The sequence below is a fragment of the Homarus americanus genome, unplaced genomic scaffold (genome assembly GCF_018991925.1).
Source record: "Homarus americanus isolate GMGI-L3 unplaced genomic scaffold, GMGI_Hamer_2.0 scaffold31037, whole genome shotgun sequence".
In the NCBI taxonomy this organism is placed as follows: domain Eukaryota; kingdom Metazoa; phylum Arthropoda; class Malacostraca; order Decapoda; family Nephropidae; genus Homarus; species Homarus americanus.
In genome coordinates, this window is record NW_024722227.1 from 10738956 (window position 1) to 10760376 (window position 21421).

Genomic DNA, 21421 nt, shown 5'->3' on the forward strand with positions numbered 1-21421 from the left:
AATGTAAAACACTTTTTATCGCAAAACCGAATTAACACTAAGTGCATTAACGCTAGATGTGGGACACCTGTACTTCCTTTCCCAGCATTCATAAACCATATCACCTACCTTTATGTTATTTAACAATTGTGCTACTGTACTTTAAGCAACATTTGTATACTATTTAGACAAAAAATATGCAGCTAACACCATCAAGGAAAAGCTAAATGAAAGTTTAACACAACTGCCATTTGCATAGATGCTGGCTGCTTGGCCTCCCATAGTAGCGTAGACCAGCTGGGGCGCTGCCTCTGCCAACCCCTAACAACAGGGCTCCCCACACTCCGCCTCCCTGCTTTGCATGTTACCTCTCACACACAATGAAATATTTATTCCCCTTTTTGTTTTTGACCTTATGACAGTTATTTCTTTTACTTTTTTTCACACTTTTTATGAAGGATTGTGTGTGCATGTAACTGAGTGAAAATAAATTAAGAAAGATAAGTAAATCTACCCAAAACTACGAGTTAAAAAATAACCTGGTAGCGAGAGGGGTAGGGGATATGGCAACAATGCCAAGTTAGACTCATCACTGTAGCTTAGTCCACCATCCAACTGTCTTATCTCCCACACAACAATTCACTCTCCACTTTTCATTTCTATTACTTATTTTATAGTTTTATATTTTTTGTATTTCTAAGCCACATTAGAGCACTGAAGTGGTATTTATACTGTACAGTATTATATTTTCTTTAATTTCTTATTCAAATTAGAAAATTTAAAAGATATTTCCAAAACTTTTATGGTTTCTTTTTTAAATAAGCACAATGGCAGCCAACGCTTGGCCACAAATTATGAATATTTGATTGCAAAGTATATAAAAAGAGACATGTAGTACTAGAGGTACACACAAATTTAAGAACGTAAATTTGTATTTCGCAAACTATCACAACTCCACTGTACAGTATTATATTCTTTCAAGTTCTGATGCACTTGTTACTTGTTACAAATTAGAAATTAATACATCAGAAGTATGTACAGTATTGTACAATTAAAAAATAATGAATGAGCAACAGAAGCTTTTGTCGGGTAATATATTGTAATTGTCTAAAATTTCTAGATATCCTTATGTAGATTTACATCAAATTAAAATGTGACAAAGGGTGATGACTCACTGATGAAGACAGCAGTATCCTCCCAAGCAACTCCAAGAAGTATCAGACCTCCCACCTTGCTTATTAGACCAATCAGAGCAAGAATCATATCTGGTGCTTTGGAACATAAAGGAAGAATCCCCAGTAGTGCCAAGGCTCCTAAACCATATTTCAGTGAGAAATACCAGGTGTACTTCTCAAATGACCACACAATTGGTGTATCCTTAACATACAAGTAGGAGATATCCATTTCACCTGAAACATAAAATAATGAAATAAGTATTAGAGCATTCAAAATATATGAACACTGTCATGTTATAATAAGTGTAGTATGATTGTTTTCCAAAATATTCAGTACATGCCTTTATACATCATTACACTTCCATGGGCAACAACCCTTGAGGGGATGACCCCATCTCTATACACTAAAGTATAATCAACATTAGAGTTATGGTACATAATATTGTACATTTTGAGTCTTGACCTTCAGCAGTGACTCTGACTTCTAACACTGACATTTAAATTTGTTTATCTGCAGTGAATAAATTTTCAACAAAATCACCAGCACCAGTAAAAGTTATGGTCAGCAAAGGGCAGATCTGGGGGGGAGGGGGGTCCTGGGGTCTGCCCCCCTTCATCAGAAAATTCCAATACTTTTTCTTGAATGCAGTATTGTACTCAGGCATTCTTGTATTATAAAAATTAATTAATATTGACTTCAGAATATCTCCTAATATCAAGTGTACATGGCTTCAAAATGCCCATAATATTGGTCAGATTTCAAAATAATTTCTGGGGGACTTACAGCATCTCCCTCCCCCCAACTGGGTGGCTTGCTGTGCTTGCCATGTTCCCACAACTTCTTTGCCCCCCCCCCCAAATTTTTCTTTTATTCCTGACATACCATAATATTTAACAACAGGCATATAGAAATTTCACCAACACTTTGAAAACGTGATTAACATTTGTCATACTACTGTACTTTAGCTATCAAATTAACATATAGTAACAACTAACACTTGCTCACATTGAAAAACATTTTTTTTTTTTTTTCATTATTAATGACATGAGTTACACCAGCAAATGACCCACTCGAACATTGAAGCCCAAAGTGGATGGCTTATTCAAATGACTGATGTAGCCAATAACCCCCCCAAATTTACATAATAATATCATATTTGTTGACTACAAAGCACTCTGGGAGACCCTCTCAGTATAACAATACAGTATAGGTTACTTTCCTTGAATGAGATCAAATGCTAAACTAGCAATCTACTAAGTACATGACAATCCACTAAGCACCCATATATGGAAACAGGGCCGGATTCAGGAGTGGGCAAAGTGGGCAGCTGCCCAGGGGCCTCCACATATTACAATATAGTAATACCCTGCTTAAAACGGTTTCGCTTAGCGCGATTTCACGTATACGCGGTGCCTCGCCAGAGCTGAACTTTCACTTAACGCGGGTTTTTTCCACGTATACGCGCAGAGTGTCCGGCTCTAGAGCTATTTTTAGATTCGCCCCACCCGCCACCCTGCCTGACTGCCTGCCTGCCTGTTTTAGCTCATAAAATTCATACAAATTACCCGGCCAGAATATAATTTACATTGCTGGAATTCTTACAATATGATGATCATTTTGAATATAAACATCATAGATTTTGCATTAGACATACAAATTTTAGATATAATATTTACTCTGAGTAAATATGTTATTTTTTGTGCAAAATATATGACATTTATATTCAAGATATTCCTGGTCTTACAAGGAATCCAGCAATGTCAATTATATTATCCTAACTTTAGTTTGAGGTATTATTTATTACTAAAAAGGTAAATATTCTGGTTTTCCCACACATCTGGTAGGGAGGGTTGGTGGGGGGTGGGGGGGAGGGAGGGACCGACTGACCATCTGTTACCGTGTGAAGAATATTTTTTTTTTTTTATTAACTGAAGATATTTGTTTTAGCTCATAAAATTCATACAAATTACCCGGTCAGAATATAATTTACATTGCTGGAATTCTTATAATTTGATGATCATTTTGAATATAAACATCATAGATTTTGCATTAGACATACAAATTTTAGATGTAATGTTTACTCTGAGTAAATATGTTATCTTTTGTGCAAAATATATGACATTTGTATTCAAAATATTCCTGGTCTTACAAGGAATCCAGCAATGTCAATTATATTATCCTAACTTTAATCTGAGGTATTATTTAATACTAAAAGTTAAAATTTAGTTTTTTCACCCAACCTTTCTCTTGAAGGGAGGATTGGTGGAGGGTGGGGGGGAGGGTTGGGACAGACCGCGTGGTTGGAAGAGGGGGGAGGCAAGGTGAGGTACTTTGTTGACAGATAGTGTCGTGAAGAATATTTTTTTTTTTATTAACTGAAGATATTTGTTTTAGCTCATAAAATTCATACAAATTACCCGGCCAGAATATAATTTACATTGCTGGAATTCTTACAATTTGGTGATCATTTTGAATATAAACATCATAGATTTTGCATTAGACATACAAATTTTAGATGTAATGTTTACTCTGAGTAAATATGTTATTAATTGTGTGCATGTACCATCATAAAATTAAGATGTTACTTTTACTAGAACATAGGTATTGTGTCGGAAAAAGTGGAGTTTGGGGGTCGGGCCAGTTTCTATTGGAATTAATCCCATATGTTCTGTTGTTCACTTAGCGCGGTTTTCACTTAACACGGTACCCTGTGGGTTTTATTGACCGCGTTAAGCGGGGTACTACTGTATTTTTTTTATTTGTTTATTCATTTGGATTATTTTTATTTTCATTCTTCAAAATTCATGTTTATCTATTCCATCACGTAAAACTATGTTCAGCAAGAAGCGTGATAGAAATTAGGCTAGCTACTCCTTGAAATTCATGAATACCTGGTTTTCCTATGAACCGTATATTTTTAATGAATGCATATGGCTTCAAAATTCTCCAAAGAAGTGTTAAAATTTCAAAATTTTCCCGGGGGGCTTACAGCGCCCCCCAGAACTCCCAGATGTTTAGGCTTGCTTCACTCGCCACCCCACCCTCTTGGGTAGTTATAATGAGGGGGGCCTCCACAAAGATGCTGCCCATGGGCCTCCACAGGTCTAAATCCGGCACTGTATGGAAAACTGATGTTTTGTTTTATATTGGTAAGTTTGAAGACAAAATTTACTGGTACAGTACAGTAATTACCATATGCAGTATACTGGTATTCCTAGAACTATTTTTGCTTTTCTGTTTCACTGATGTTTGTTTCCATTATAATGAGTGTAATTATTGCTCATAAATTTGAGGGAGTGTTTGTAAACAGCCGGTTAGGTTCTAGGAGGCTTGTTTGTAACACTGAAATGTCATGACTCAAACAGTTAACTAAGGTCTTTATCATATGTCAGTTGCCATACAAATTCTTGCCCTGGATCTTTGACATCGACTCCAATTTGGTGTTCTACAATTTGTTTCGTCGCTTCATGTCACTGTAGTGTGGAAACAATATAAGTCAAAGTAAGTTCAGTCACAATTTTTCAAGTGATGCAACATTCAGGCAAAGCTTCATCAAATATATCTGCTGTATAGCAGAGTTGTAAAAAGTACTGGACTTTGTTACTTAAGCTTACATTGACAAAATGTTAGTCAAGTAGAAGTAAAAAAGTATCTCATTCAAAAGTACTCAATTACAGAAAGTAAAAAGTAACAACAAAATTATTAATTGTCTCAAATATTAAATTAAATCCACAATAAATTGAGAAAAACTAGCAAACTAAAGATAAAAATAAGACACAGCATTACACATGTTTATTTGTAAATCTTTCTACTGAGACTAATCAATTACCAATGCTCAAAATTATGGCTGTCCATTCAGAATCTTTTAGGCCTAAATATAAGCCCAGCATGACCTACCGAAAGAGAATACGTTCAGTGACTCTTCTCCCTACAATCTATCGCAGGGATAGTGAACGGGCTGAAAATATATCCATCCAACACTATAATCACTTTCTTCCTTATCCACACAAGTGTCATCGACATGGACTTATGGTCCGCAGACATAATGTTGTCTCTGCTCGCATTAGGTTAGGATACAGACCTATCTGTTAAGTATCTGAGGCAGTGGATGACCCTCACTTCTCTTCCCGTAAACACTGTAACTGTCACAATGCTAACACCCTTCAACACTATTGTCTTGACTGTCCACTGTCAGGGACCTCTTACCACAGGGAGTCACTAACCACTATAGGTCACCACCTACTTATTCGTAATAATTTAAATTTAATTCTTGTATGCTATCCACGTTTTGGTGGGTACTAACTCTCATTATCCTTAAATCATATCAATATTTCTCCATATCACAAGTCATAGCATGTCCTGCGAGACACGAGAACCAGTGTACATGTATTAGTGTCTGACCACATAGTCTTATGACTAGGCTCGTCACCTCCTGGGGTGTAATAAATTAATTAAATAATAAATAATAAGTCCAACATGACTAAACAGATGCTCACAAACAGCAGATGTTAAGCTTGAGAGGTAAGTTGCATAATGTTGGGTTAAGACCTCAGTAGCTCCATTCCATCCCCTGGGCATGCCTAGTAGCTATCAAGCTCCTTCAGTTTGAGGAGTTTGTGGATGAATGTTGCCTCCATAGTGACTGAGTCTGACTACGACTCACCGTGAACTGTTCCTCTAATTGGGGTGTGGCTATAGTGACGTCACTTTTCGATTCTAATTGATGAGTGGCTGAATTTTTCGCACCACGTATCTGGCAAGTGCTGGGGGGGGGGGGCTGGGATACTTTGTTATTTCAGCAGAATTTTAAATACTCTCAGTCTCACACATATGTATAGATACAGGATTTATATCTAAGATGGAATTATGTAAAGTATTTTAGAATCACAGCCTCTTTGAAATTCATTTTAGGTACAGGTATATGCAAAGAGCAACTGACATCTAACAGGAAGACCAAGCCCCTGAAGGAAAGGTGGGGGGAGAAGAGAGGGGATTCAATAGGGAAGGAGGGGGGATAAGAGGGTAGGCTAGGTGAGGTGAGTGGTCAAGGTGCTAATGGACACAAGAAGATCAAAGGGAAAGTCCGCTTCAAGGCCACTGCCACCTGACCTGACATCACCTCACCTCATGAGACCTCTAGGTATGTGACCGCATGGTGTCTCCCCACACCGTACCCTTCACGACTCCACCCACACAACTCTTTTACTATGGCTAATAATTAATTAGTTATAAAATATATTACTGTATTTGTTTGCCACAGACATAAAAACTTTTTGTTCGTGGCATGTAATAAGTAACGATTTTTGTGTTTTTCAATTGTATTAAAGTAAAGGTATTAGAAAACCATACTTTAGTAAAAGTAAAAGCACTTAAAATTTTGAGTACAGTATTACCCCGCCTAACGCGGTTTCACTTAACGCGTTTTATCATATACGCGGTGCCTCGCCAGAGCTGAACTTTCACTTAACACGGATTTTTTCCACATATACGCGGTGAGTGTCTGGCTCGAGACGCTATTTTTAGATTTGCCCCACCCGCCACCCTGCCTGACTGCCTGTTTTAGCTCATAAAATTCATACAAATTACCCGGCCAGAATATAATTTACATTGCTGGAATTCTTATAATTTGGTGATCATTTTGAATATAAACATCATATTTTTGCATTAGACATACAAATTTTAGATAAAAATTTTTCTCAAATTAACTATGTTATCTTTTGTGCAAAATATATGACATTTATATTCAAAATATTCCTGGTCTTACAAGGAATCCAGCAATGTCAATTATATTATCCTAACTTTAGTTTGAGGTATTATTTATTAAAATTTAGTGGTTATCCCACACATCTCCTTGGGACGGTTGGTGGGGGGTGGGGGGGAGGGAGGGACCGACCGACCATCTGTTACCCTGTGAAGAATTATTATTTTTTTTTATTAACTGAAGATATTTGTTTTAGCTCATAAAATTCATACAAATTACCCGGTCTGAATATAATTTACATTGCTGGAATTCTTATAATTTGATGATCATTTTGAATATAAACATCATATATTTTGCATTAGACATACAAATTTTAGATAAAAATTTTTCTCAAATTAACTATGTTATCTTTTGTGCAAAATATATGACATTTATATTCAAAATATTCCTGGTCTTACAAGGAATCCAGCAATGTCAATTATATTATCCTAACTTTAATCTGAGGTATTATTTAATACTAAATGTTAAAAACTCTGGAAGGGAGGATTGGTGGGGGGTGAGGGTTGGGACTGACCGCGCGGTTGGAAGAGGGGGGGAGGCAAGGTGGGGTACTTTGATTGACAGATAGTGTCGTGAAGATTATTTTTTTTTTATTAACTGAAGATATTTGTTTTAGCTCATAAAATTCATACAAATTACCCGGTCAGAATATAATTTACATTGCTGGAATTCTTATAATTTGGTGATCATTTTGAATATAAACATCATATATTTTGCATTAAACATACAAATTTTAGATAAAATTTTTCTCTAGGTAACTATGTTATCTTTTGTGCAAAATATATGACATTTATATTCAAAATATTCCTGGTCTTACAAGGAATCCAGCAATGTCAATTGTATTATCCTAACTTTAGTTTGAGGTATTATTTATTAAAATTTAGTGGTTTTCCCCCAAAAATTTCTCTGAGAGGGAAGAGCCGGCAGTGTAGTGTGAGAGGGGGAGGGAGTTGAGTCCATTATTTGAATGGACATTAACTTGGCGACTGTATTTCTCTATTTCTCTTAAGTATTAATTGTGTGCATGTACCATCATAAAATTTAGATGTTATTTTTACTACAACATAGGTATGTGCCTTCAAAAAGTGGAGTTTGGGGGTCGGGCCGGTTTCTATTGGAATTAATCCCATATGTTCTGTTGTTCACTTAACGCGGATTTCACTTAACGCGGGACCCTCTGGGTTCAATTGACCGCGTTAAGTGGGGTACAACTGTACTTTTTAAAAAAGTAAATACTGTACCCAAAAATGTTACTTGAGTATAAGACTCGAGTAAATTTATTTAGTTACTTTACAACTCAACTGTATAGTGATAAAAGAATTATGATCCTGACACAGTAAAGATTTTGGATATCCAGACACCTGCACACCCAACTGCATAGAAAACAAACTCACATCATATGTTCACTGTAAATGGGAATATAAAACAAGACAATAAACATTCATATCACTTAAGTTGAAGTAAGTGGTTAGAGGGTACAATACAGTACTTGGCAAACTTCAATACTTGAACCTTAATTTATTAAAAATGTATTATTTAAAATAATCTTCCTAAAGTTTTAAACCAATTAACACATACCAGCAGTACAAATCATAATCAGCGAGGCAGCAGCAAGAAGCCACAACAGGTACTTGCGACGGTTTTCTTGCCTCTCCTTCAACACTGTTGACGCAGATTCTCTTAAGTGTTGACAAGCACAGCCACTATGAATCCAGGAGTTTTGTGGGGGATGCCTGGGTTAAAAATACATTATACATGAGCTATTAGTGAAGCTCAGTATGCGCTGCTGGAGAATTATTGTACATATGAAGCACAGCTAGAATTAATTTTCAATAGTACAAACATTCAATCTCCTCTAATTTGCCCTTCACAATAATTTGGACATTTTTGGAGATTTTGAATTATTTAGTAATTTTTTTTTTTAACTTGAAACCTAAATGCTTGAATTACACTGAAGGTGTCGAATATACCCCTTGTGTGTGTCCAATAAGTTGAAACTTGTGGTCCCACATGGAAGAAAACTGCCTTGGGCATAGTTCTAGAAGGATGCTTTGTGTGAGTGTTCTTGTGCAGGAGGGGGTCAAGTACAGTACTAATTTTTGCATGGTTCCCACATACCATTCATCATTTGTGTGGAAAAATAATGGCAAATCCCATGTCAATTGCTGAGATGCATGTTAGCTGTGCAGTGTGTCCAATGAACTAGGACAGATGTTAGAGAATTATAAAATCAAAACTACCCCACTTCCAACCCCAACCCAAAAAGCAATTCATTTACCTGGCTAAATATTCCATAGATTTATATACTTCACCATATAATGTATACTCGCATACAAGTTGACCTTTGGAGCCTCTAAAACTTCCCCTAAAACTAACGGTTATTTATATCCCTAATAAATTATTTGAACCTGGGTATAGGGGGTTTCTCTGTGCTGAATAAAACCAACTGGTACTTGCTGAATAAACTGTTAAAAGTGGCATCTCTTAGTTAAGGGGTTAGTTCCAGCTGTAGTTTTTTGTGGATAACATCCAAATTAGTGAACGGAAACAATCAATCACATAGTGTAGATGGTCATTATTTTGAATTAGATGTTTTAGTGTCTATATTTTTTACAGTTTACAGGTATAAAATTACATACAGTTTGAATCATAGAGATGACAGAACATTAAGTAATAAATTACCATGGTGATGGCAGCATGTACAGTACAGTTGCCTGTATATGTGGCAATGTCACAGTGATGGGTGAGTCATGAATTTCCAACAATTATGATGGAGAGCAATTGTGTCTTGAGTGAAAAGAAAGTATATCCTATAGGCATAATTGCCATTAGGGATAGTGTGGATACAGCACACTGTATACTAAGTCTTTCGGTACACAAGGAAGCAGCATGGCTGGTATACCATATTTGCCTGGTCCACCAGAACATAAATGGATGAAGTTACTGCTAATAAAACAAAGCTAGCTTGTTGTAATTTGTTTTTCTTTCTGTTAGTACAGTACAGTAGGGTCGGGATATATCGCGAGATAGGGTCCAACAATGTTCGCTATATATTAAATCACGATATATAATTACATGTAATCAATGGGGAAAATAAGGTTAGGTTCTGGAGGCAAAAAAAAATGACTAAACTTGACTTAACGAGTTAATTTTCTTACTAACTAAAGCACCAATGAACACTAGACTCAAGAACAACAGGCTATTTCAATATCAACATCAAGGAACACTAAACTCAGGAACACTAGACTCGGCAGCAGACACCACACTGCCACCCTCACTTAACAATCCCACACCTACATAAACGAACACCAAAAATATTAATTACAGTATTAAATCATTTCCATTAAGCTTTCCATTACCCTCACTTCACTTTTCACGTCACTAGCAACCCATTTACACTCACCTTAGAAGTCGTAATTTGCAGCAGAGTCGGCTGCTTTCTTGTCACTCACTCAGAAAGACTGAGCGGGCGAGCGTGAATGTGTGAGTGAGCAGCCACGGTGGCGCCTCTGGTGAGCAAATAACGTATTTGTTTGCCAGGCGGTACATTCGAAATATTTCCTGCCCGATTTCCCTCGCAAAATAATACAAATTACCGTTATACTGTATATAGGAAAATTTTGAGAATTTTGGTAGCCACGATATAAAAAAAAATCGTCATATAAAGTCGCGATATATCCCAACCCTACTGTACTGATGTTTTTCATGTATCATAAAGTACTGATACAATAGGGTATGCTATAACGAACGGATCCTACTACGAATATTCCTATAACAAACGGTTTTACCTATAAAATTGAGAATGCTATAACGAACGCAACTCCTGCAACGAACGCGGATGGATACGGGACTATTTCGCCTGGCGCATGAATATTGTTGTACCGCGACCCACAACAAGAGCGTCAGGCGCCATCTTTGTCTCATTGTGTAGCCAGTGCACCACTGTTATTGTTGAAATTTCGTCTTTTGATGTGGAAATAGAGTTATTTGTATAAATATTTTGTTATACAAGTGTACAATTGTGACAATGAATCGTCCAAAGCGAGTGAGAAAGCTCATAACTCTTGAAACTAAGAAAGAAATCATAAAGAAACGTGAGGATGGAACAAGCATTGCGAAACTTAGTGATGAGTATGGGATGGCTAAATCGACTATATGTACGATTTTAAAGAATAAAGAGGAGTTGAAAACAGTGCAAGTGGCTAAGGGAATCTCTAGACTTAGCAAAGCAAGGTGTAATGTGATTGAGATGGAAAATTTACTCTTAGTGTGGATAAAGGAGAAAGAAATGGCAGGTGATAGCATTAGTAAAGCTATAATTTGTGAGAAGGCCAGACAATTGTTTGAGGACCTTAAAGCCAAGACTCCCAGTGCAAGTGATAGTGATGTGCCAGTGTTTAGGGGTACCAAGGGGTGGTTTACTGGTTTCAGAAGGAGAAATAAAATACATAGTGTTGTGAGACATGGTGATGCTGCTAGTGCAGATAAGGAAGCAGCTAAGGAACACCATGACATTTTTTTTAATATTATTAAAGAGGGAGGCTTTGTTTCTCAGCAGGTATTCAACTGTGATGAAACTGGACTTTTTTGGAAAAAAATGCCTCGCCGTACATACATTACCAAGGAGGAAACTTCTGTCCCTGGCCATAAGCCAATGAAAGACAGGCTTACCCTCCTTCTTTGTGCTAATGCTTCTGGTGACTGCAAAATAAAGCCACTCCTTGTGTACCATGCAGAAAACCCCAGAGCTTTAAAAAACACTAGGAAGACCCGCCTTGGTGTTATGTGGCGGTCAAACCCAAAGGCTTGGGTGACCAGGAATTTATTCTCTGAGTGGGTGATTGAGGTGTTTGGACCCAGTGTTCGGGAATACCTCAGGGAGAATAATCTTCCACTAAAAGCTTTGTTGGCTTTGAAGAGTCAGAAGAAGAGGCTGTTGTTCATGAAATTGTGGCTCTGGGCAATTCCATGGGCCTGGAAGTGGATGATGATGATGTTGAGGAGTTGGTGGAAGAGCACAGTAAGGAACTGTCCACTGAGGAGCTGCTTGAGCTTCACAAAGAGGAAAATGAGACACTGAAGCGGAGCTTAACTTCTGAGGAGTCAGGGGAGGAGGAGGACAAGGAGGAAAGCCGCATCATTCCAGCCAAAGATCTCAAGGATGCGTTCTTTTGCTGGAGCAAACTGTCCAAACTTGCTGAGGATTATCATCCTGATGTTGGTTCTGTGCAAAAGGCCATCAGTGTGTTTAATGACAATGTTATGAACTACTTTTGGAAGGTCCAGAAATCAAGGTTGAAGCAGCCAACCCTGGATTCCTTCTTTACAAAGGTAACAAAAGAACCTACAGACAAAGTGCCTGTGAGACAGTCACCAAAGAGGGCTAGGAAGGATGACTCCTCTCCTTCCACCTCTTCTCCATAATTCTCTCCTCCCCCCTCCCCCTCTGCCTCCTGTCCTGCATGCCGAACAACACTAAGGTAAGATAAAGTACCGTATTTTTTACATTTTCCACAGACTTTTTTCAGTGTTAAGTGGTTGTATTTGGGGGCCTGGAACGGATTAATCCTATAACGAACGAATGCTATAATGAACGAGGTTCTGGAACCAATTAGATTCGTTATAGCATACCCCACTGTAATTAGAATAGCTGAAGTGTATATAATTTGTACCATGGGGTAAAAAAGCATTGTGATAAATCACTAAAGTGGTGACTACATGTACTGTACTGTGTTGTGTTTGGCATGGTATCGGTAGATAGCCAGAGCTTCAGGGGTAGAATTATAGAGTGAGTATTGGCCCAAACATGAATTTTGAGCTAAAAAACTGAAGATCAACTTATGTGCCAGCTGGGCACATATGCATTATCTTAATATATCATGATTTTTTTTTAAATTAATACAGTACACTTTTTCAGTACAACTGTAGAATATGTGTTTCAAACAAACAAATCATTCCAGACACCACTAGTGTACAGATTGAATTTTGAACACCTGTACTGTATATGAATATATGGTGGGTTTTTATAGAAAATAGTAAGTAATTTACAAAATATATTGATATACTATACTGTACAGTACAGTATTTTTTAATAAAATGTGCTGGAGGGAACATCACTGTAATTACTTTAGGTAAGCTTTGGTGTGTCTACACATACATGCTTAAGACAGTGATTAGATTTATCTTTAAATGTCTTAATACTGTACTGAAGCCCCTTAATCATAGTAAGCTGAATTTCTTCATACCATACAGTATTCAATACCATATTGATGTGCATTGTGATGGTCAAAAATAATTTATTAAATTTTTATTATACTTTATGTATAGTCCTTGGGGCTGGGAGGAGAAAACCCCTCCATTAAGGGAATCCTCCTAATAAGGGACAGAGCTTGCATGAATTAGTCTTGTATTAGGAGGGTTTACTGTATCTATTGGCAAATGCAGTAAGTGCATGATCCAATCCAAGCATTTACAAACCTTGGCAGAATGTTGCGGACACATGTGATGATGTAGAAGACAACTGTTGCATGACATGTCAAAATGAGGGTGAAGGTGGCGGGTCTTCCACCAATTTTCTGAACCCATCCCCCAAGCACTGGTCCTATAGTGCCACCAATAAACACCATACTCTCCAAGATTCCCACACGCACTGTTCTGGTGTTGAAGCTGCTGGCCTGTTGATATAAAATTTCATAAAATGTTCAAGAGTGAATTATGAAAATTATGATCCATTTATTAATACTGTACACCATGATTAAGAAAAAAAGCAAATAACTTAACCTCCATAATTGTAAGTTTAAGTTTTTGTAAACTGCTAAATGTACACCAATTCATGATTCATAACCCATTGGCTTCCAGCATTTTCAAATTTGTAATCCCCATATCACCTCTCATCCAACCTACCACCAGGAGGGGGCAGATGTTGATGTTTGGGTTATCTGCATACCATAGGGATGCAACTATGTACACCTGCTCTGCATGTCATTCTCAATCAGTAAAATGGGTACAAAATATAAAACATGGATACTCAAAACTGTGGCTCATAAACCTGTGGTTGGTGCAAGATTAATGTATACTATTGATATCCCAAGTGTGTTGTTCTTCTCACTCATAATACAGTCAACCCTCACTTTACGCGGTCCCACATTCCGCGTTTCCACGTTTATGTGGTACCCTGCCGGAACCCAGGATGCTCACATTCCGCGGTGCGTGTACCCCTTTACGCGGAGAATGTCCGGCTCGACGCTATTTTTAGATTCGCCCCTCCCGCCTGGGGCTGTAAGGTCGGCAGTGCATGTCTTCCGTTATCAGTGGCGTCATATGACGTGTCGGACTGTGATTGGCCGGTTTATGATTGGCCATTGCATCTACCTCCCTCCGCTGCTAGCTGTAATTGGTTTAAAAGTAATATAGCGTGTCCGCAGAGGGAGGAGGGAGAAAAACGGCAGCTTGACCTGGCAGCGGCAGTTCATCCCTCAGGCCACCGTATGTCGATGCATCATTGTTCTGTAAAATGGCTTCCGCCAGACCACCGCCCCAGAAAAACCTTTCCTTGCCTCGGACCCAGCCGCCCTGGCCAAGAAGACACGGCCGTTCCTTAAGCTCTGATGAAGTACAAGGTATCAGAGTTAGAAAGAACAGACAGGTTGATTTGAAAGCGCGCCAGCATGGTGCCAAGCAGAATCTCGATCCGAGACGATAAGAAGGATGCAGCCAAGATAAAGGAGCACATGAAAGATCACAAAGTCTGGTGCTTCTATGATCAAAACATTTCACAACCAGGTTAGCTATAAAGGCGGAAAAATTGCTTGTGAGCTGCAGTGCGTCAGGCGAAGACCGGAACATGGCGGTCGACCACGAGCTCTGTTAAGGAATGCGCCCGCGTGGAGCACAACATGCTGCAGTGTCATGAAAGATCAATTTAGAGCCCAAACCCTTTAATGCTTCCTCTGGGTGGTTGTAATAGGCCCTATCTCCATCAACCAAGGCATATTATATAAATGGGTCAATACATCTGATATTATATTCCAGATTCACCACCCTGTAACTTTCCACTGTCTATAGGTAAAGACATGAGATTGACACGTGAGCAGACAGCACTCCACCCAGGGCAGACCACTAAGCATTTCTGTAAGCCGCACTGCGATGCCCTTAAGCTTCAGTGATAGCTCACCTCAACTCATATCGTGGGGCCGTGACCTAGCAGTTTATTCATACTTAAGCTCACCTATGCACTCCCCACCTGGTCTTCCTCCCTAAATGCCACTGGCGTAAACACCTAGAAAAAAAGTGCAAAAGGGCGCATGCAAGATTATTCTTCCCTTCCTACTCCCACACATCAAGCGCTCAACACACACTGACCCTTTCGCTCTCACTGACCATCCACCACGACCTCATCTACAAATTTGGTAAGAAGCGCTACACCGTCGACACCGGCTCCTACTACCACCTGACATCCCCTGTCAGGTGCTGTTCGACACCACAACCGCATCCAGCCCATACATTGCACAGACGGTGGCTGCAAGAACAGCCCAGTCCAACCATTGTAAAAATTATCAATAACATGTAATAAATCAGTGTATTCACTCGGTAAACACTGCTCCTTACCACTGTCACTATGTTGGGAAATGAACTGTAGTTGAGCTGATCCCCATCTAAGTTATTATATGTCTTATTTGTGTCACTTATATTTACTTGTGTATATTATTTGTAATTCGTAACCCATTCCCCAAATATGTAACTGTAAATTTTTCAGCCTTCTGGCTGCCAAAGCTCTTCAATAAACGTTAATTATTATTATTATTATTATTATTATACATAAGCGCCGTCCCCTTCTCATTCCTCTAAGACAGTGAGACTTACAGTTGATATACGCAAATTATATACAACCTTTTATATAATAAAACAAAAGGAACTACCGTTTGGGTTTTGAATTTAGCAAACTAAATATAAATATATGTGAGCGGACTGGTTAATTGGACAACCTTGAATTCATATAAATTAACTTGGCAGTGTGTCGCAGTTCTTCAAACTGGTAGTCGTATTATCACCGTCTACCAATGTTTGTGAAAAACAAAACCACACAACAGTAATGGCGTTACTAATCCAGTGTTAAAACTATAACCCGTATTGAGGCTGTGATATTTGGTAGAAACTCCTTATCTCTATTACATACAAATCGTGCAGAATTAAGTAATATACATATATTACACGGCCTGTTAGTTACATATCCAGATTGAGCGGTTGAAATAGAGCCACTCAGCATTTTCTAGACATTACAGTGTTGCAGTGTTGAAGAAGGTTTAATAACCTGGACCCAACAATTGGTATTACTTCTTAGCTGAACCAAACATTGTTGTGTCGTCAGCGTGAATTACGAAGTTCGATTGACTCATCATGATCCTCCATATATCGTGGATTGTGAGACTTGGCACATGGCAGTTTAAGCAGCAACAGCAGCGAGCAGTGTGATAACCAATGTAGCAGTTTTCTGATGTGGCAGATACCCCTAGTTCAAGTGGACTCGTCTCTCACCCAAAACGAAAGCGTCTTCTGCGTTGCCAAAGAAACCAGCAGCAGAGCCGCATCCTAGGAAGAGCCCCACCCACCTCCACCCTCGACTCAGACCTCTTGAAGGATCACATTTCTATACAGGCGTACTACTCTGTATAAATAGGTATTTAAATTACATAATTCTACACATATGAACCACGTTCGAGATATCTTCACTGATAGGTTCGTCGGGATGGGATTATTTTCAATGATAAAGTGTCGAATGTAAGATTAATGTGAAATCCTATAATTTACAGTGGTTTGTAAGTGTCTGTCTTCTTATTGTTAGTTTAATGATTAACTTTACAATTTTATATTCATTGTCTTATAAATGAGGCAGTGATCTACTTACATTAAGTATTCATTGACCCAAAGAGGGGCTAATAGATAATTTCAAGTTTCCCATGTCTAATGTAGATGAAATCGAGCGTACTGTTTCTTATAACCAACTCATTGATAATTAAACAGACTGACATAGATTTGAGTATGGAACACAGTTAAATGAGTCGGTAAGAAGTAGTGAAAGTTATGAAGCGAATCATTTGGCCTGACTTAAACCCGTCGTGCCCTACGGTCTGGTAATCACTATAGTGCCTCACCTAGAATATACTAAGCAGTTACCCCTGTTACAGGTGATGGTATTTTCGTCGGTAACAACCTTATTAACCAGCCTTCTGTTGGGAGTAAGAATACTAACTTGTATCACTAACACTATTAGTCCTCTAACCCCTCACCTAAATGATAATGTTATTAATATCATGCAGGCAGCGGTGACTATGTTCAAAATTTTCACAGGACAAGACGATTACTGGTGCACATTTATTGGGTACGTATGAAATGCTTATGCGCCCAATAGTCACCTCTTGACTAATGAAAAGCATATGCGTTCCCCATATAGCATGGAGTTCCTATGCAGGCAGTCGTTTAAATGTGTTTGGTTTTGCAATACACAAATATGAAAGGATTCATGAAAGCAGCTAATTGGGATTTTTTGGGGGTAGGTCACAGCTGGGCCAACTGCAATGGATCTTCAAATGGTTGGATACATGTATTCCCAGGTATCAAAACAACGCCTGTTAGCGCTGTTGACGGTACGGTAGAGTTACCGCCAGGACATATAGCGACCTTCTGGTCCTCGAGCTGGTACAAGCTCACGGGGTGATATACACGGACAATAGGCATTGATGGCGACTCATAAGTTTCTTCTTTCAAATCCGTGGTTACCAGAAATAGCGGGCACAGGAAGTACAGTATAGACCTGCTTGGATATGGTGGAATACGCCAAACAAGCTCTGTCCCCAGGCTACGGAGGCTGCACGACAGCCTCAGTCACTGGCCCCCAGCCCGTCTCCAGATGCATAGATGCCTGCTCCCAGACTCCTTATGCGACACACTTTAGCTCCGTTTATACTCCCTTAAAGTAAAGGGAGGATGTTTAAATACAGAGGTAATAGTGCAAATAAAAGCCACACACCGGTGCAAAGCCATTCTCAAAGGTCCAAACGGTGAGGCCGTAACTCTCTGCAGAAAGCGGCGCCAAATGGTGCGCTCTTCACAAATCAACATCTCATAGTTCGCCGAGTGCGATGTGCTAATAAGGGCTAGAGTGGACCTTAGTAAAATGAGGGTGTAAATATAGCGCAAGCAGAAATGTCCCTGGACAAAGTCATCGAGGGAAGACCAGCGCACACCACAGCGCGGAGGGATAGATGGGGTAGTTCACCTCCTCACAACGCACTTCTATAAGCCTCATTAGTAGACTTACAGCAAAGTGGAAGTGTTGTGTCAGTGCGGTGAGAGTGGATAATACCAGATTGGCTCTTGATATAGATAGGGTGCTTGGCAGCTAATGTGTTGGCGCCCGACATCATATGGGTTAGTAGTTTCCCTCACCGCAGAACCAAATGGAGGCTGGTAAGCTGAGCTCGAAGGGTTCAGGTACTCAGCTGAGCATCAAAGGAATGGTGGCGTTACCACTCCAGATTCAAGGCGTGAATGCGCCCTTCTCTGGCGGACTTTATATAGTTCCAGCAGTTCAGTTTGCCAGCTAATGGTTGCGGTCTACCGCTCTTCGAAGAACATGATAGATGTTCATCACGTAATAATAAGTATTCGTTTAAGGTGTTTCCTACAGCAATGGCAGATGTTCTCTGCACCTATGCTCCGCTAGGACGAAAGTGTTGTCTACCAATCCTATTAAGGAAGGATCATGGAATAGAGATACCTCGACCTCAACCACACACTTTCCCAGCGGCTGGTGCGGCAGCAAGAGTTGGATGATGCGTACCAGCAGTGTTGAAAAGTACTCTCCATTACCAAAATGAGAAATCACCAAAGCAACTGTCGAACTACCCGACTTGTACGGGCACAGATGTTGTGTGTCTCTCCTGGAAACATGCAAGGTAAAGGGCTGTCATGTGAATCTACCTGAGCACTATCGCCTGGTGGTTTTGACAATAAATACTGACTCATCCAGACAGAGTTCATGAATCTTAAAGAAGGAATATTTGTGTGATTTTCTAGTATATCACAACAATGTCGAGTGCAACAAATAAATTCCCAATTCGGTATTGTTGCGGTGCCCAACAGACTCGACTGGCCCAGAGATAGATCAAATAAGCGCCACATATTGCCGTTGATCGATCATCCTCCAGAGTGAAGACTGCGCCTGTTAAAGGCTGCTAGCCGACTATAGACATATAGTAGCCTTGCCAGGGGAAATGCTGAGTCAGACAGATTTAACATCCACATCATATAGCGTTAAAGGAAGAACCAACCCTATTTGCATTTCAGCTTATAGACTTTTCACCTCACTTAGCCAGCGGCGCTGTGGTACAAGATATGGTGGGGTATGTTGAAGTAAAGATGTCATTAGACACTCAAATCCTTTAATATTACATTATTCTGTCCCGAAAAAGGATGGTGGATGGCGCCCTGTCTTAGATTTTTCAGGCGTGTAAATGATCAAACAATCCTGATGGAGTTCCCAATGCCTATCATAGGTGACATGTGCAATCCTTAGGCAAGGATAATGCGGTGTTAGCAACTTAGATTTGTAGTGGGTATTGGCAAATACCACTTTCGATGAAAAATCTAAGAAATCACGACATTTAGCACGCCTCTAGGCCATTTTGAGTTTCTCTGCGGAGAACCTGTAACACAGTCTCGCTTTGTGGATATGATCTAGTCAGTAGGCGTCGATTCCCATCGTTAATTCTGGCTTTCCACAGCAGGACTCAAAATAAAACTCTCAAAGTGCGAGTTTTTAAAATCCAGAATCCATTTCCTTGGTCATGTAGTCGACGGTGAGGGCATACACACAGTTAATGATAAAGTAAAAGCTGTATCTCAGTTCCCGCGTCCTACCTCAAATGATCATGTGCGTAGCTTTCTCGGATTATCTGGTTATTATCGTTCCTTTATCAAGGACTATGCAACATTAGCATCGCCCCTAACGAGGTTGCTCAAAAAAGATGCAGTGTTTATATGGGATGCTGAACACGAGGAAAGTTTTACGGCATTGAAGACAGCGCTAACCAATGCCCCGGTTCTAGCATTCCCAGACTACACTCAACCTTTCACTCTCTGTACTGACGCTTCCGGAATTGGAGTCGGAGCAGTGCTCATGCAAGAGGACACGCGTGGGAAGTTTAGAGTGATAGCATTTGCAAGTCGCAAACTAATCGATGCTGAAACACGTTATTCGGTGACGCATTTAGAAACGTTAGCCGTTGTGTGGGCACTTAAGAAGTTCAAAGACATTATCTTTGGCTACAAGATAACTGTTTTTACTGATCATGCGGCAGTCACCGAACTGTTCCATGGCAGAAACTTATCAGGCAGATTAGCACGCTGGTATCTGACAATTCAAGAGTTTGACCCCGAATTTAGGTATTTACCTGGGAGGGCGAATGTTGTCGCCGACGCTCTGTCAAGAAATATAGCACCAGTTATGCCTGTATCAACATTCACTCTTTCGCAACTGGAAGATGAGCAACGACGCGACCCATATTGGTCAGCTGTTATTTTTGCTCTCGAATCGGGCGAGGATGTTAAACTCCCCAAGTTATTTCTTCCCTTAAGTCAGTTTGAATTACGACATAACATACTCAATAGGACGAGAAAATCTCCTGAGGGTAATGTGTCTCAAATAGTCGTACCTGACACGTTGCGCAAAGCAGTAATGACATTGTTCCACGATGTCCCACAAGCAGGTCACCAAGGTCGTGATAAATGCTTAGCGGATTTACGAAAGAAGTATTTCTGGAACACTATGAAGAAAGACATAGAATTACACATAGCTAATTGTTTGGCATGTGCTCAACATAAAGGATCAACAGGATCACCTGCCCTGATTCTACAATATTCTACACCAGACCGTCCGTTTGACACAGTCGCTGTTGACTTGTTACAACTCCCAATGAGTCATCAGGGATCAGGATACGTCTTAGTGTGTGTGGATCATTTTTCCAGGTTCGTGGTCTTGGTCCCACTAGAAAGCAAAATGGCCGAAGCAGTAGCCTATGCATTAGTGATGAATCTCATATGTCCATATACTACGCCTAAAGTTCTACTCTCTGACAATGGAACAGAGTTCAAGAATGAGCTAATAGAGCATATACAGTATGTGCACAATATGGAATTAAACAAACTTTTGTGACAGCTTATCATCCACAGGCTAATGGCCTTGTTGAAAGAACCAATCGTAAAATCCTAGAAATACTGCGTCCAATTGTTAGTGGTTTTCAATACGCATGGGAGGATTGGTTACCACAGGTTGCAGCGTCGATAAATGGGTCAGTTAATAGCTCTACGGGCAAAACACCCTACTATATTGTCTATGGTACAGATAAACGTCTGCCTTACGACATCCTTACAGAGGCGCCATACCCGGTATATAATACGGATGATTTTGCGGCAAAACAAATTCATGTCTTTACAGAAATTCATAAC

General features: G+C 39.5%; 1 protein-coding gene across 1 annotated transcript in view; it reads right to left on the minus strand.

Moving 5' to 3' along the window:
• Window positions 1-1035: 1035 nt before the first annotated feature.
• Window positions 1036-21421, minus strand: part of LOC121862519 (proton-coupled folate transporter-like) — a 51578-nt gene continuing 31192 nt past the window's right edge. Inside the window, exons 7-9 of the mRNA XM_042360824.1 lie at window positions 13394-13590; window positions 8495-8649; window positions 1036-1388 (exon numbers count right to left, since the gene is read on the minus strand). Coding sequence (XP_042216758.1) covers window positions 1126-1388; window positions 8495-8649; window positions 13394-13590 — 615 coding nt within the window. The 3' untranslated portion in view covers window positions 1036-1125. The remainder of the gene's footprint in view (window positions 1389-8494; window positions 8650-13393; window positions 13591-21421) is intronic.